The sequence below is a fragment of the Cottoperca gobio genome, unplaced genomic scaffold (genome assembly GCF_900634415.1).
Source record: "Cottoperca gobio unplaced genomic scaffold, fCotGob3.1 fCotGob3_64arrow_ctg1, whole genome shotgun sequence".
In the NCBI taxonomy this organism is placed as follows: domain Eukaryota; kingdom Metazoa; phylum Chordata; class Actinopteri; order Perciformes; family Bovichtidae; genus Cottoperca; species Cottoperca gobio.
Window position 1 is genome coordinate 607,501 of NW_021167060.1, and position 16,117 is coordinate 623,617.

The 16,117-nt window shown below is 42.2% G+C and overlaps 2 protein-coding genes across 9 annotated transcripts in view; one reads left to right on the plus strand and one right to left on the minus strand.

Moving 5' to 3' along the window:
- Window positions 1-10,958, plus strand: part of LOC115006176 (sodium/calcium exchanger 1-like) — a 20,043-nt gene extending 9,085 nt beyond the window's left edge. The window contains exons 3-10 of one of the 2 annotated variants that reach the window (XM_029428267.1): window positions 1,635-1,741; window positions 4,906-4,926; window positions 5,369-5,386; window positions 5,812-5,880; window positions 6,005-6,132; window positions 6,557-6,656; window positions 9,293-9,562; window positions 10,260-10,958. In XM_029428267.1, coding sequence (XP_029284127.1) covers window positions 1,635-1,741; window positions 4,906-4,926; window positions 5,369-5,386; window positions 5,812-5,880; window positions 6,005-6,132; window positions 6,557-6,656; window positions 9,293-9,562; window positions 10,260-10,636 — 1,090 coding nt within the window. In that variant the 3' untranslated portion in view covers window positions 10,637-10,958. Of the gene's footprint in view, window positions 1-1,634; window positions 1,742-2,810; window positions 2,915-4,905; window positions 4,927-5,368; window positions 5,387-5,811; window positions 5,881-6,004; window positions 6,133-6,556; window positions 6,657-9,292; window positions 9,563-10,259 lie in introns of both variants that reach the window. The other variant, XM_029428268.1, reaches the window with a different exon arrangement.
- A 3,114-nt stretch (window positions 10,959-14,072) lies between these two features.
- Window positions 14,073-16,117, minus strand: part of LOC115006189 (phosphofurin acidic cluster sorting protein 1-like) — a 28,210-nt gene continuing 26,165 nt past the window's right edge. For 3 of the 7 annotated variants that reach the window (XM_029428289.1, XM_029428290.1, XM_029428292.1), the window contains 4 exons: window positions 15,632-15,726; window positions 15,042-15,229; window positions 14,563-14,673; window positions 14,073-14,480 (listed from right to left, as the gene is read on the minus strand). In XM_029428289.1, coding sequence (XP_029284149.1) covers window positions 14,368-14,480; window positions 14,563-14,673; window positions 15,042-15,229; window positions 15,632-15,726 — 507 coding nt within the window. In that variant the 3' untranslated portion in view covers window positions 14,073-14,367. Of the gene's footprint in view, window positions 14,481-14,562; window positions 14,674-15,041; window positions 15,230-15,631; window positions 15,727-15,975; window positions 16,034-16,117 lie in introns of those variants that run through there. The other 4 variants (XR_003832035.1, XR_003832034.1, XR_003832037.1 and 1 more) reach the window with 4 other exon arrangements.

The window sequence follows — 16,117 nt, forward strand, 5'->3', positions numbered from 1 at the left end:
CACAGCGGACCACAGGGGACGTCTCCAACTTCTGCACACCGCAGGACACTGAGCGGACTCTTGTGAAGCTTTAGGGATAACAAGCAGACAAGTTCAGACTCCACATACAGCTCCACACATCTTTAACATTCAATCACATCACATTCAAAGAATTAGTCCCAATGTTACATTTTCTTAAATGTTGCAACAATGTGCACATTAAATATTGTTTTGCATTTTGATGTAAAGGAATATTTCACCCACAAAATGACCGTTTGTTCATCAGTTCCTCTTGTGTTTCCTCTCCTGCCTCCGTAGAAACAGTATTTAACAACTATGTAAAACACTTCTCATCCATGTGAGACTTTATTAATCTACACCAGTTTGTAAACGGATGTTTTCAGAGTTGTGATGGTTCAGCAGAGAAAGGTTTTACACGAGGTGGGTAACTGATACACACAAGGTTACATACAAGGTTTCTGTGGCTGAAGCGACAGAAACGAGACCTGAAGCACAAACAGGAATACGTTTTCATGAGATCATGTCCTGACACAAAGACACAAAACCTCCAAACCATCTGCCGACATTAAATAAACATGGAACTGGATGAAGGCGATTTTCTGTTTTCATGCTGCGGGCACACACACACACACACACACACACACACACACACACACACACACACGCACACACAGTGGGTCAGCCTGCAGCCCAGTGAAGCCTCCAACACTCGAAGGCAGAACAAACAGAACTTCTAACTGTGTCGGCAGGTTTCACTGAAATATGACCTCAAATCAAAATTGAGTGGAAATGTATTAATAATAAATATAATCTGAGACTCTACAGTATACAGTACAGTATTTATCTTCCACAACACGTCATCTAAACACACATCAGAGTGTGTGTGTGTGTAGATGTAAACTCTCCACAGCTACATTACATAACGCCTCATGTACATATTAAACACTTGTAATATAAACTTGTGTTGATGTGAGTCATGAAGTGGGGAAGCTTCATGATATCTGTTAGTTACATGTTTGACCCTGTTCACCTGTAGTGTGTACAACATGTATGAATGTTACAATACATATCTTTAAAGGAGCTTTTTCTCACACTCTTCAGCAGAAATCTCCACTTCAGTAGCACTTACATACACCAAACTTTCCACTTTAATTCCTCTCTATATTCTGAAGCTTTGTGCAGAGGGCTTTGTTCACATGTCACTCACAGCTCATGTTATACACGCTACACTCACTACATGCAGGAGATGCACAGAGTTCTGTGTGTTGACAGGATTTAAAGTGTTTCCTTCTTGCAGTTTATAATTAATCGGCACCAACAGCGATCTTTCTGCTTTTGTGTCTCCATCACTGTGTCTGCAGGCTGCTCTCTCACATACAACACAAACTGCATCGTTTAGAACGTTTCGAGGAAACTTTTTTCAATATAAATCCACAGAGGTGAGAGCACGAGGCTGCACGTGTCCCGGCGTGAAACCAACAGTCAAATCTGCTCACATTCATTTACGTCTTAACTTCTCAAAGAGCTCCTGTTTGTTTGTGTACTCTCCACCTCCTTCTCTCCACCTCCTTTTCTCCACCACGCCGCTCACTTCTCCTCCTGCAAACTTTCTATTTGCTTCTTTTCTGTTTCAGCAAAACTATTCAGATCAATTTAATTGATGATGAAGAATATGAGAAAAACAAGAACTTCTTCCTGGAGATGGGAGCGCCTCAGCTGCTGGAGATGAGTGAGAGGAAAGGTGGGGGCGTCGCCGTAATCACTACTGACCTTTAACCTCTGAGAACTCACCTCAACGCCTCACAGGGACAAACATCCACGTCGATGTTTAGACGCTTAAAGTCACAATAATGAATTCAGCTCTTCTGTCCTCTTCTCTCCTGAGATTTTATGTGACCTACATCCAGAATGTCAATATATCCACTTAAATTCAGATTTTTTTATCGTAATATTCCAGTTTTGAGAGAGAGGCATGACCCACTTAAACTTCTCGAGGATAAAACAATTATATCTGCATTATTTGAAGCTCTGTGATTGGATGTTACTGAAGTGCACCATGGGATTCGTAGTTGACTCCAGATATTTTCTAACACATTAGTTCTGATCAGTCTCATGTTCATCCAAGACTTGGAAAATCAGCAGGAGAATCTGCACAGATTCACACTTTGATGAGTTCTGAAGCGTAAATGCAGTCGTGAGAAGTAAGAAGCTAACGTTCAGCTCTAAAGGAGCTACAGCAGGTCATATGACTTCACCACCGCTAAGCTAACGGAGGTAATGTTAGTAATGTGATGACGTTTAGTCTCATCACGCTTGTTAGCGAATAACGTTTTTAAATTCACCAGCAGAGGATTTACTGACGGATTTTATGTCGTGGAACAAAATGTTAAAATGTCTTCAGCGTGTGTGAACACAGAACTTCTAACTGAAAACACATTAAAAAAAAAAAACATTGACTTCCAGACGAGGGAACAGGAATGCTGACTCATGTCAGCTCTCTGTTGTCAAACCCTCAGAAAGTCTGCATGACTGGATGTAAGTAGGAGAAGAGTTTCTATTTTGGTGATTTTGGTGAAATGGCCCTTTAATGATAAATATCACATTTCTTTCGTTGTGACTTTAACCTCGGCGATCCCTGCAGGTGAGGTGAGCTCATCCCTGTTGCCACAGTGTTTACACGGTGACTCAGACCCCATAACGACCGCCAGCCCCTATGAGTGTGTTTGAATGTGTGTTGTTGAACTAATACATGACCTCTGACCCCCCCCCCCCCCACACACACACTGTTGTGTGTACTCTTTCCTCCACAGGAAGACCCTAGCAGTTAGAATAATTGACCATGACGAGTATGATAAGCAGGCCAGCTTCTACGTAGAGCTGCAGGAGCCATGTTGGAACAGGAGGAGATGGACAGGTGTGAGCAGCACCTTGACCTCTCAGTGACCTTTGACCTTTCGCTCTTTTCCTGCTTTTTGTTCAGTTGACTGTCGCTGTGCTGCCTTGCAACGCCATCCGATGACCTCCTATTGGTCAGAGCTCCTATTGGTCAGAGACGGGGGACTGAGAGTCACTTCCTGTCTGCATTGCCCACTGTGAGGGGCTGGTCCTGAGACTACAGGTCGGTCCTGAGTCTAGAGGCCGGTCCTGAGACTAGAGGCTGATCCTGAGACTACAGGCCGGTCCTGAGACTAGAGGCTGATCCTGAGACTAGAGGTCCTGAGACTAGAAGTCGGTCCTGAGACTACAGGCCGGTCCTGAAACTACAGGCCGGTCCTGAGACTAGAGTTCCTGAGACTAGAGGTCGGTCCTGAGACTAGAGGCCGGTCCTGAGACTAGAGGCTGATCCTGAGACTAGAGGCTGATCCTGAGACTAGAGGTCCTGAGACTAGAGGTCGGTCCTGAGACTAGAGGCTGATCCTGAGACTAGAGGTCCTGAGACTAGAGGTCGGTCCTGAGACTACAGGCCGGTCCTGAGACTAGAGTTCCTGAGACTAGAGGTCGGTCCTGAGACTAGAGGCCGGTCCTGAGACTAGAAGTCCTGAGACTAGAGGTCGGTCCTGAGACTACAGGCCGGTCCTGAGACTACAGGCCGGTCCTGAGACTACAGGCCGGTCCTGAGACTAGAGTTCCTGAGACTAGAGGTCGGTCCTGAGACTAGAGGCCGGTCCTGAGACTAGAGGCCGATCCTGAGACTAGAGGCCGGTTCTGAGACTAGAGGCTGGTCCTGAGACTACAGGCCTGTCTTGAGACTAGTGGCCGGTCCTGAGACTAGAGGCTGATCCTGAGAGTACAGGCCGGTCCTGAGACTAGAGGCCGGTCCTGAGACCAGAGGCTGATCCTGAGACTAGAGGCTGATCCTGAGACTAGAGGTCCTGAGACTAGAGGCCGGTCCTGAGACCAGAGGCTGATCCTGAGACTAGAGGCTGATCCTGAGACTAGAGGTCCTGAGACTAAGGGCTGATCCTAAGACTAGAGGTCCTGATACTAGAGGCCGGACCTGGGACTAGATGCCGGTCCTGAGACCAGGGACCTGAACAGGTGTCCTTGCATGTAGCCCGTCTGTTTGTCGTATTATACGTTTTTGTGTTTATTCATCTCACAGCGTTTGAATTTTTACTAAATTTAACATTAAACACTAAACATCATGTAGGATTCACAACTTTAACATTAAAGGGGCAGTTCACCCAAAAATACATATTAAATCTAGATAGTTTTGGTGTTAGTTGCAGAATCCAATATAAAAGAGCAAAAACAAAATAAATGTATAAAACTCAACGACAACGTCTCTTTCCAGAAATCCTGACCCGGTTAGTGAAGATGATCACACACCTTGTTGTGAGAAGTTTCATGTACGAACAATTTTCTTTTGTGCAAAAGGAAGCGTGCACTCCTGCTAACGTTACAGCTCAGCCAAGGAGGACGTATGTTTACATCTCGTGCTGTGGCCCATCCACGAGTCTGACTCTCGTCCTTCTACGCAGTGATACGGGTAAAAAGAAAATAGTTCCTACATGAAGGTCTGTGGGTCATCTTCAGTAACAGGATCAGGATTTCTGGAAAGAGACATTTCTGTTTTTTTTGCCGGTTTGTGCCAAAACTATCTCGACTGATAAATAGCTCCGACTCGAAGAACTGTCCCTTTAAATTCTTCTTACAGTCTAACGTTGTTTTCCTGCTTCATGTTCATCCATGTGAGGTTCAGGGCCCTGTTGATGCAAAATGTTTTGTCCTTAAACTCAAACCTGTAAACCTAAAGGTTTATTCTCGCTGAGCTGCATCAGGACATTTTTAAAGACGACCATAAACAAATCATTTTCAGCTACAAATGAACTTCTCTAGAGATGGTGAGAAAGTGTTTGGCACTCCGCTTTGTTTGTTTTCATCTCTTCTGTTTCTTCTCTTCAGCTGTGCTGCTGCAGGAAGTCGGTGAGCTGCTTCACCCTTTTTCTCTGTCCTGCTGTCTGTTTGTCTTTCTGTCCCTGTATCTCGTTCATCAAATCTCTGCCAGCATTGAGATACTAGAGAAGACGACTACAGCCTGGCATTAGGGGAATAATGAGAGGAGGATTTTTTTATTCTCCATTTTGCATTTCAAAAATAAAGTCGAAATGTCAAGAAAAAAGTATTACATTTTTCTTATTCCACTTTATTCTCAACATTTCGATTTTATTCTTGAAATGCCAAATTTATACTCATATTTAAACTTTATCGACAAAATGCGAAATCTCACCTTTTCCCTGATGTCTGGCTCGAATACTCTTCAGTAAAATACAGTTGGCTTCATGTTTTCTGTTGGTTTTTGCATTATTTAAATGAAGAATAACTGAACACATTTTGACTTCTAGTTTCATTTTTTCTAACCTTTCAGGTGGATTCGTCAGAACAGGTGGGTGAACCCAAACACGTAGATTCTTCACACTGAAGTATCTTTCTAAGCTTCTTACCAGACAAACAGCAACACGCACAATAACAGAGCACAGCGTCGCAGGAAACCTCTTGTCACTCTGTGGAGGGAAATTAAAGTAACTTTCATCCGTTTCTGAAAGCTAGCTTACCAGGCTATTGCAATGCGTTGGCTATGCTCTCTTCCTGCTTCCCAGCAGGCATTGCAAATGTCAATGCAACACATGACACACATTGACGCATATGATTGCATCAACACGGTGCATTAACGCACTGCACCGTGTATTAACGCACGGTGCATTAAGTGCATTCATACATTAACATAATTATTCTTTCAAGCTGAGATGTTCCAGAACTGTCTCTGGTTCTGGTTTTGTTTTTGACATCAGTTTCTGGTTACCTGTTCAGGTGGAGACGTCTACAGGAAGGTCCAGGGACGAGATCACCCCGCCCCCTCTGCCATCATCAACATCATAGGTACGTCAAACATCAGTGTGAACGTCCTCGACATAGTCACTATACTATAACTTTTGTAAATACTTTTAAAATATTATGATATGAATTTTTTCATGATATTTTTCGATTCCTGTTTGTCTCTCAGAGGACGGGGGTGAGGATGTTTTGACGAAGAAGGAGGAGGAGGAGAGGCGGATTGCGGAGATGGGCAGGCCGATGCTGGGCGAGCACATGAAACTGGAGGTGGTGATCGAGGAGTCGTACGAGTTCAAGGTGAGATAATGTCATTATTAAGACATTCAAATAAATCTAAAGCGTAATATCTATTATCAGATTGATCATCAGATAAGTGACCAAATTGATTATTTGTAATAAAATAAATACCAGCAGGAAGATTTGACTGGTTTCTGGGCCTTTAATGCAACACTGCAGGAGAAACATGTTTCATGCTCTGCTCAATATTTATCTTCAGAACTCGTGTTCTTCAGACGAGAGGAAGCATGAGAACATGAGAGTGTGTGTGTGTAACTGTGTGTGTAGATTTAAACTCTCCACAGCTACATTACATAACACCTCATGTACATATTAAACACTTGTAATATAAAGTTGTGTTGATGTGAGTCATGAAGTGGGGAAGCTTCATGCTACCTGCTGGATGTTTGAGCCTGTTCACCTGCAGAGTGCTGCTGTGTTTCAGAGCACGGTGGATAAACTCCTGAAGAAGACCAACCTGGCGCTGGTGATCGGGACAAACAGCTGGAGGGAGCAGTTTGCGGAGGCCATCACCGTCAGCTCTGGTAAGAAGTCGTTCCAGGTGAAGAACAGCTGGATGAAGTATTCTCACTTGAGTAAAAGTACAAATACTTCAGTGTAAATGTTAATCAAGTAATAGTATGTAAGTATAATCAGGAAAATGTACTTAGTACTTCGTATTAAAGTAAAAGTACGACTATATTATTATTACTCATGCATTCATTTTATTTTTACAACCAATAAACACTTAAACACAACAAAATAATTTATAAATAGACAGAGGCACAAACACACACACAAACAAACACACACACAAACAAACACACACACACAAACAAACACACGCACACACACAAACACACACACAAACAAACACACACACAGAAACAAACACACACACAAACAAACACACACACAAACACACACACAAACAACACACGCACACACACAAACACACACACACAAACACACACACAAACACACAAACAAACACACACACAACACACACACACACACACACACACACACACACACACAAACACACAACACACACACAAACACACACAAACAAACACACAAACAAACACACACAAACACACACACACAAACACACACACAAACAAACACAAACACACACACAAACACACACACAAACAAACACACACACAAACAAACACAAACCAAACAACACACGCACACACATACACACCAACAAATACACACAAACAAAACACACACACAAAACAAACACACACACAAACAAACACACGCACACACACAACACACACACACAAACACACACACAAACACACACACACAAACAAACACACACAATAAACACACACAAAACACACACAGAAACAAACACAAACAAACACACACACAAACACACACACAAACAAACACACGCACACACATACACACAAACAACTACACACAAACAAACACCTACAAACACACACACGCACACACACAAAACACACACACAAACAAACACACACACAAACAAACACACGCACACACACAAACACACACACACAAAAAAAACACACAAACAAACACACACAAATAACACACAAAAACAAACACACACAAACACACACACACAAACACACACAGAAACAAACACAAACAACCAAACACACACACAGATACACACAAAACAAATACAGACAAACAAACACACACAAACACACACACGCACGCACAACACACAAAACACACACACAAACAAACACACGCACACACACAAACACAAACACACACACAAACACACACACAAACACACACACGAAACACAACCAAACAAACACACACAAAGAACACACACAAACAAACACACACAAACACACACACAAACACACACAGAAACAAACAGAAACAAACACACGCACACACATACCACCCACCACAACACACACAACACAAACACACACAAACACACACACACACACACACACACACACACAACACACACACACACAACACACACCAACACACAACACACACACAAAAAAAACACCACAAACACCCCACACACAAACTCAAAACCCACACACAAAAAACACAAAACAACACAACCACTAAACAAAAACACACAAACAAACAAACACAAACACACACACACAAAACCACACAAACAAACACACAAACACAAACACAAACAAGCACACACAAAACACACACAAAAAAAAAACACCAAACAACAAACACACACACACAAACACAACACACACACACCAAAACAAACACACACACCCACAAAACACAAACCCAACAAAAAAAACACACACAAAAAACACACAACACAACAAAAACACACAAACAAACACACACACACACAACAAACAACAAACACACACACAAAACCACACAAAAACACACCCACTCACATACACACCACACACAAAACACACACCACCACACACACCCACAGCAACACACACCACAACAAAACAAATACACACACACACACAACACAACAACCCACAAACACACAAACAAATACTTCACACAAACACACACACACACACAAACACACACACAAACAAATACACACAAACAAAAACACACACAAACACACACACACACACAAACCACACACCACAAAAAAACACAACAAACACACAACAAAACACACACACCAAACACCAACAAACACCACACGCACACACACAAACACACACAAACACACACACACACACAACGGCACCCACACACACACACACGCACACACAACACAAAACCCACTCAACACGCACACACCACACACAAACACAAACACGCAACACACACACGCACAAACACACAAACACAAACAAAACACACACAAACACACGCACACACGCACACACGCACACACACGCACGCACACCAACAAAAACGCACACACACACACAAACACACACACGCACACACACACACACGCACACACACACACACACACAAACGCACACACACACGCACACACACGCACACACACACACAAACACGCACACACGCACACACACACAAACACACACACACACACACGCACACAAACACACACGCACACACACACACACACTGATAGTGTAATTATAAGAAAACAACATGTTTTATAAACTCGTACTTGTGAACGAGAGCGTCAGATATATGTAGAAGACTCGCGTATCAGTACCTCTCATGTGCACCCCCCCAGGTGATGATGACGATGAGTGCGGCGAGGAGAAGCTGCCCTCCTGCTTCGACTACGTCATGCACTTCCTCACCGTCTTCTGGAAGGTCCTGTTTGCTCTGGTTCCTCCCACCGACTACCTGAACGGCTGGGCCTGCTTCGTCGTCTCCATCTCCGTCATCGGCATGCTGACGGCCTTCATCGGCGACCTGGCGTCGCATTTCGGCTGCACCGTCGGCCTCAAGGACTCCGTCACCGCGGTGGTGTTCGTCGCTCTGGGAACATCTGTACCAGGTGTGACCCTGAACTCACCGTCATGATTCAACAATAAATATGATGCCAGCGAAGGCTCGTCGTGGAGACACCAGTAAATAACATGAAGTCATTAAAGTCTCACATCCATAAGTAACATAATACAATCATATAATATATAATATACAATGAAATCGAGTAAATGTTCTACGATGATCTAGAAAAGGGTTTCAGATGTTTCTTAAAGAGCTTATTTATAAGATCTGGGACAATTAAAACAGAAGACATTAAGCTAATAAAGAAATAAACAATAATACAGCACAACACATTACATTCAGTTTATGGTTTATAATATCTATATAGTGTATTATAGTATAGTAGTATATGACTCATTAAAGCATCTAATTCATCAGTTCATTGTTAGATTTGAGAGACTAACTGAGAAACTGAAACTATAAAACCAACAAAATAAATAACAGAAACAGAAATTGTAAAGTAAAAAAAGTAATAAAATGCGAACAAATTGAAAACTATTATATTTTTGTGTCAAACTCCAAAAATCTAAACACTGAATGTGCCACAGATTTATTACTTTGTAACAGACGTTCTTTAAGACACAGGCTGCGGCGGACGAACGCATCAGAAACCTTCATGTGTGAAGTTTTATCCTAAACTAATCTTTGCAGCAGGTAAACTGTTGGATCTCAAACATCTCCTGTCCACTTCCTGTCTCCCTCAGACACCTTTGCCAGCAAGGTGTCGGCCATCCAGGACCAATACGCCGACGCCTCCATCGGCAACGTGACAGGAAGTAACGCTGTCAACGTCTTCCTTGGTATTGGCGTGGCCTGGTCCATCGCTGCCATCTACCACTACTCCAAGGGCGAGGAGTTCAGGGTCGACCCGGGGACGCTCGCCTTCTCCGTCACACTCTTCACCATCTTTGCCTTCATCTGCTTCGGCGTCCTCCTCTACCGCCGCCGGCCCGAGATCGGCGGTGAGCTCGGAGGTCCCCGCGTCCCGAAGATCCTCACCACCTGCCTGTTCTTCAGCCTGTGGTTAATGTACATTGTGTTCTCCTCGTTGGAGGCCTACTGCCACGTCAAAGGCTTCTAAAAGTTCTCAAAGTTTCTAACGGGTTCTTGATGAACTGTTGTGATAGAACCCATTGGAACCCACTTTCTGTTATTTGTCTAAAGGTTGTTACAGGTTCCTGAGCGTTCCTAAAGGTTCTAAAGTAGCAGGAGATTAACTCCAATTAGTTCTTCTAAATGCAGATAAATAAACATTCTGCTGGACTCTGTAAATTTTGTTTATGTTCTTTTAAGGTCTTAGAGGTTCATAACAACTTTGATTTAATTTCAGACAGTCCTGATGCATTCCTGCAGGTTCCTTCAGGTTCTTGCCGGTGCCTTCAGGTTCTTGCAGGTTCCTTCAGGTTCCTGCAGGTTCCTTCAGGTTCTTGCCGGTGCCTTCAGGTTCTTGCAGGTTCCTTCAGGTTCCTTCAGGTTCCTGCAGGTTCCTTCAGGTTCTTGCCGGTGCCTTCAGGTTCTTGCAGGTTCCTTCACGTTCCTTCAGGTTCCTTCAGGTTATTGCGTAATGTTCCTGTAATTTGCCTGAGGGTAAATCTTTACAGGAATACTTCACCCCAAAAAGGATAATTTGAATCAATTTAATATCAATCGTCTTTCGTACGACTGATAATGAGGCTTTATTATTCTGCACGAGTTGTGTGACAGTTTGTAAACAGATGTTTTCACATAGTTTTGCCTCCATTGACTTTAATTCGTCCAGACTGACTGTTCTGCTGGGTTCCTATGACGTCTGTTGTTTGTCTAAAGTTTAAATTGACAACTAAAAGTCGCAGCAGGTTCCTGATAGTTGATGGACTTCTAAAGGTTTCAGTAGGTTCCTGCATATTGTGACAGGCTCCAGGTATTTTCCCTGAATGATCCTATAATATTATTATTTGTTTAAAAGTTTGGATATAAATCCAAAGCTCGTGTTCCTGACGGGAGATTTCTGATGGCGTTGGTGGACATTTTGCAGTTTCAACAGTTCTGAACTTGTTTTGTTTGAACTCCTAAAAGCTGTTTTAAAGATCTTACAGGTTTCAGAGAACCTTCACAAGCCACAGTCTGTTTGGGTCGTCCGGATCAGGATGCATCAACTGTCAACCTTTAGAAATTTATCTTTTGGTACGTTTTCTATTGAGTCTGTTTGGGTTTCACAACAATGATTTGCTGAGGTTGGAAACGTATCTGCAGAAGTCTTTCTTTTATTGGTTAGACATTTGGCCACTTCTACGCAGGGAATCGCAAACTTTTAAATATTTCCCTCCATGTTTTTTCACTTCGGCACTGATTTACTGCGCGCACAAATCCCTTCAACTCCAGTTCATCTCCAACTACTTTATAATCTTCACTATTTCTGTATGTTCTGTTCGGCCCAGATGTCACAGACATGGGACTGAAGTCCTCCCCCACTCAGGCAACCTATAATCCTGCGTTTGGGTTGGATTATGTTCTCACTGCAATCGTACCGCAGAAGGGTTCGCTTAGAATCGGTCCAGGAACGTCTCTCGCAAGAGAGCGAGCGATCTCAGACCGCCAATTTCCGTACGCACCATCGTACTATTACTGCTTGCGCAAACTAATGGCATCAGTTCGATGATTATAACTGACCAAATGTTGGCTTGTGAATGCTCCCTCAGGTTCAAAACATATTCCTGATATATTCTTGACAACGTGTAATGGTTAAAGGTTGAACCTTCAGGACTCCTCTGAAGCTGAGAGCTGATGACCTCCAAGACGTTCTTCATCCTCACTTACCTCCATTTAAAGATGTTTTTATCAAAAATCCTTCATCTGTACCTTTAAGCAACAAATTAAAAGTTTTATGTTTGTCGTGCAAGGATCACCACCGCCGGATTGACGCTGTGTCCTAATAATCTGCAGGACCTTTTGATGTTGAAGCCGACTGGAGCAGGAGTGTTGCACCTATGAATATCTGCACTGTTTGAAATGTAGTTCATTTTGAAAAATAAAAGAAGCAAAGAAGCGTTGGAGGATCCAGAGTTTGGTGTTGAAGCCATTAAAGGTCTTTGCTGTATCGAGACCATGAACTCTTTAGAACAGAGACTCTACACTCGGAGGAGTTGGACCTCAGCCAGTGGATCCAAAGTGTTTGAGAATATATAATTATGTGTGTGTGTGTGTGTGTGTGTGTGTGTGTGTGTGTGTGTGTGTGTGAGTGGGTGAGAGATTACTAAAAAACAACACGTTTCCTGTGTCCTCCGTCTTTATTCTTACTTTTAGAATGTCTTCTGTCTTGTGTCAGTGTGTCAGTGTGTGTGTGTGTCAGTGTGTGTGTGTGTGTCAGTGTGTGTGTTTGTGTCAGTGTGTGTGTCAGTGTTTGTGTCAGTGTGTGTGTCAGTGTGTGTGTCAGTGTGTGTGTGTCGGTGTGTGTCTGTGTTTGTGTGTGTGTGTGTGTGTGTGTTCCTTTACATCATAAATAAACACACTTTGGAGGTGTGTGTGAGTCTTTTCACTTCCCAACAGAAGTAAATATCGTTTGCACTTTTACTTCACAACTTTAATAAACAGGAAACAGATCTTTGACTTTAAGAAACCTTTTTCATGTAAAAATGTAATTGTTAACTTTTCCTTAATTATTTAAATCATTTTCTACATAATAACAATAATATTAATAATCACAATAACAATATTAATAATCATAATAGCAATATTAATAATCATAATAATAATAACAATAATACAATATTAATAATCATAATAATAACAATAATAATATTAATAATCATAATAACAATATTAATAATCATAATAATAATAACAATATTAATAATCATAATAATAACAATATTAATAATCATAATAATAACAATATTAATAATCATAATAATAATACAATATTAATAATCATAATATTAACAATAATAATATGAATAATCATAATAACAATATTAATAATCATAATAATAACAATAATAACAATAATATTAATAATCATAATAACAATATTAATAATAATAATAATAATACAATATTAATAATCATAATAATAACAATAATAATAATAATAACAATATTAATAATCATAATAATAACAATAATAATAATAACAATATTAATAATCATAATAATTGTGACACATTTCTCACTATTTTCACAAACCAATGACAGAATAATCAGCAGGTAATCCAGAGAACCAAAGAACCAGTAGAACCAGAGAACCAGAGAACCAGTAGAACCAGAGAACCAGAGAACCAGTAGAACCAGAGAACCGGTAGAACCAGAGAACTAGTAGAACCAGAGAACTAGTAGAACCAGAGAACCAGTAGAACCAGAGAACTAGTAGAACCAGAGAACTAGTAGAACCAGTAGAACCAGAGAACCAGAGAACTAGTAGAACCAGAGAACCAGTAGAACCAGAAAACTAGTAGAACCAGAGAACTAGTAGAACCAGAGAACCAGTAGAACCAGAGAACTAGTAGAACCAGAGAACTAGTAGAACCAGAGAACCAGTAGAACCAGATAACTAGTAGAACCAGAGAACCAGAGAACTAGTAGAAACAGGGAACCAGTAGAACCAGTAGAACCAGTAGAACCAGAGAAGTAGTAGAACCAGAGAACTAGTAGAACCAGAGAACCAGTAGAACCTGCGTTTACATTCATTATTAACATAATTATATCACGTATAATTCTACAGTCACATTTCTCTGTACTTTAACCTTTAATACTTAAAGTACATTTTCCTGATTAAACGTAAGCGACATGTTGATTCTTATAGTGAAGCATCTGAAGACAGCAGAGAGGGAAGATGCTTCAGGGTTTGCTGTAGCTGAAGATCCCCACGGGGAAGTGTTTGACATGAGTCGGCCACTGAGCCGCCAGCTGGAAGAACTTGACGTCGTTCCACTCGACTCCGTCTATAGAGACTGAAGGAGACAGGAAGTCACACACACACACACACACACTTACACTGTGTGTGTGTGTGTGTGTGTGTGTGTGTGTGTGTACCTCTCAGTGTGTGTTGGTGTTTGGAGGTACAGATCAGTCGGCTGATTCCCTCGATCAGCTGACTCCTCGACTCCGCCTCCTTCTCCTTCGTCTTCTTACTGAGGAACATGACTGAGAAACACACCTTCATCATCATCTTCCTCATCACCTTCATCATCATCTTCATTATCATCCCCTTCCTCCCCCCTCCTCTTCATCATCCCTCCTCTTCCTCACCTCTTCATCCCCCCTCCTCTTCCTCACCTCTTCATCCGCCCTCCTCTTCCTCCCCTCTCCTCTTCCTCACCTCTTCATCCCCCCTCCTCTTCCTCCCCTCTCCTCTTCATTCCCTCTCCTCTTCCTCACCTCTTCATCCCCCCTCCTCTTCCTCCCCTCTCCTTTTCCTCACCTCTTCATCCCCCCTCCTCTTCCTCCCCTCTCCTCTTCATCACCCCTCCTCTTCCTCACCCCTCCTCTTCATCACCCCTCCTCTTCCTCACCTTTCTTGTTCTTCTCTTTGGTCACCACCGTCATGCTCATCATTTCTCCTCCGCTGATCCTCGACACCTGCAGATAGCGGAAGTTGCTCTTCAGAGTGTTCTTCATCCCCACCTCCCTCCTGCGCTCTCCTCCTCCTCCCTGACAGCTCCAGTAGTCCACCTGCAGACCCATCACCTCCACTGGACAGCTGGACAGAGAGGAGGAAGAGGAGGAGACACAGGTTATGGTTCTTATCTCCACCTTGAACCTCCGTCTGATCGAGTGCGAGAGGCTTCGAGGCTAAATAATGGTAAAAACATGACATCTTCATCATCACCTTCATCACATCTCTTGTTACCGTGACGACGTCAAAACATGTTATTTGACGTGTTTTACCGTCTTCATGAAGAAGTACGATTTGAACTTCTTCAGTCAAACGATCAAAAACGATGTTTGCATCACTCTGCTCTGTAGTTCATATCACAGGTAACGTTTCACCAGGTGAACCGGCGCTCACACAATGTTTAACGAGCAGCACGACAACCCTAGAGTGGACATTGGGATTGGGCTTTTATTTTGAAAGGAAAGGTGTCCCACTTTGCACAGGTACCTGATGGAGGGGGAGGGGGGGGGGAGTGGAGGTGAAGCTGATCGGAGCTCCTGATTGGGCGGGAGGAGAGCCCAGTGTGAAGTCATCAGAGTCGACTGTGAAGGAGAAGCAGATTAAAAGAGAAACGATACAAATATTAGGAAAATATTATTTAATAAATATTTATTTATATTTAAGAATTACACAGAATTCACCGTAAAACCACTTTCACTAAATATTTACACGAATATTATGTCGACAACTTTCAAAAAAAAAAAGAAACTTCAGATGAATGTTGAAATGTTTTATTATTATTATTATTATTATTATTATTATTATTATTGTTATTATTACTACAGGCGTACCTGAGGTGGAGCGGGGGTTCTGCTCCACGATGCCAACCTTCACCAGCTGAGAACACGACTGTTTATTAAATATACATGTACATACAATATGACTTTATTTCTGGATTTCATTCATTTCTGTGAGGAAAACTGAAGAAAACTG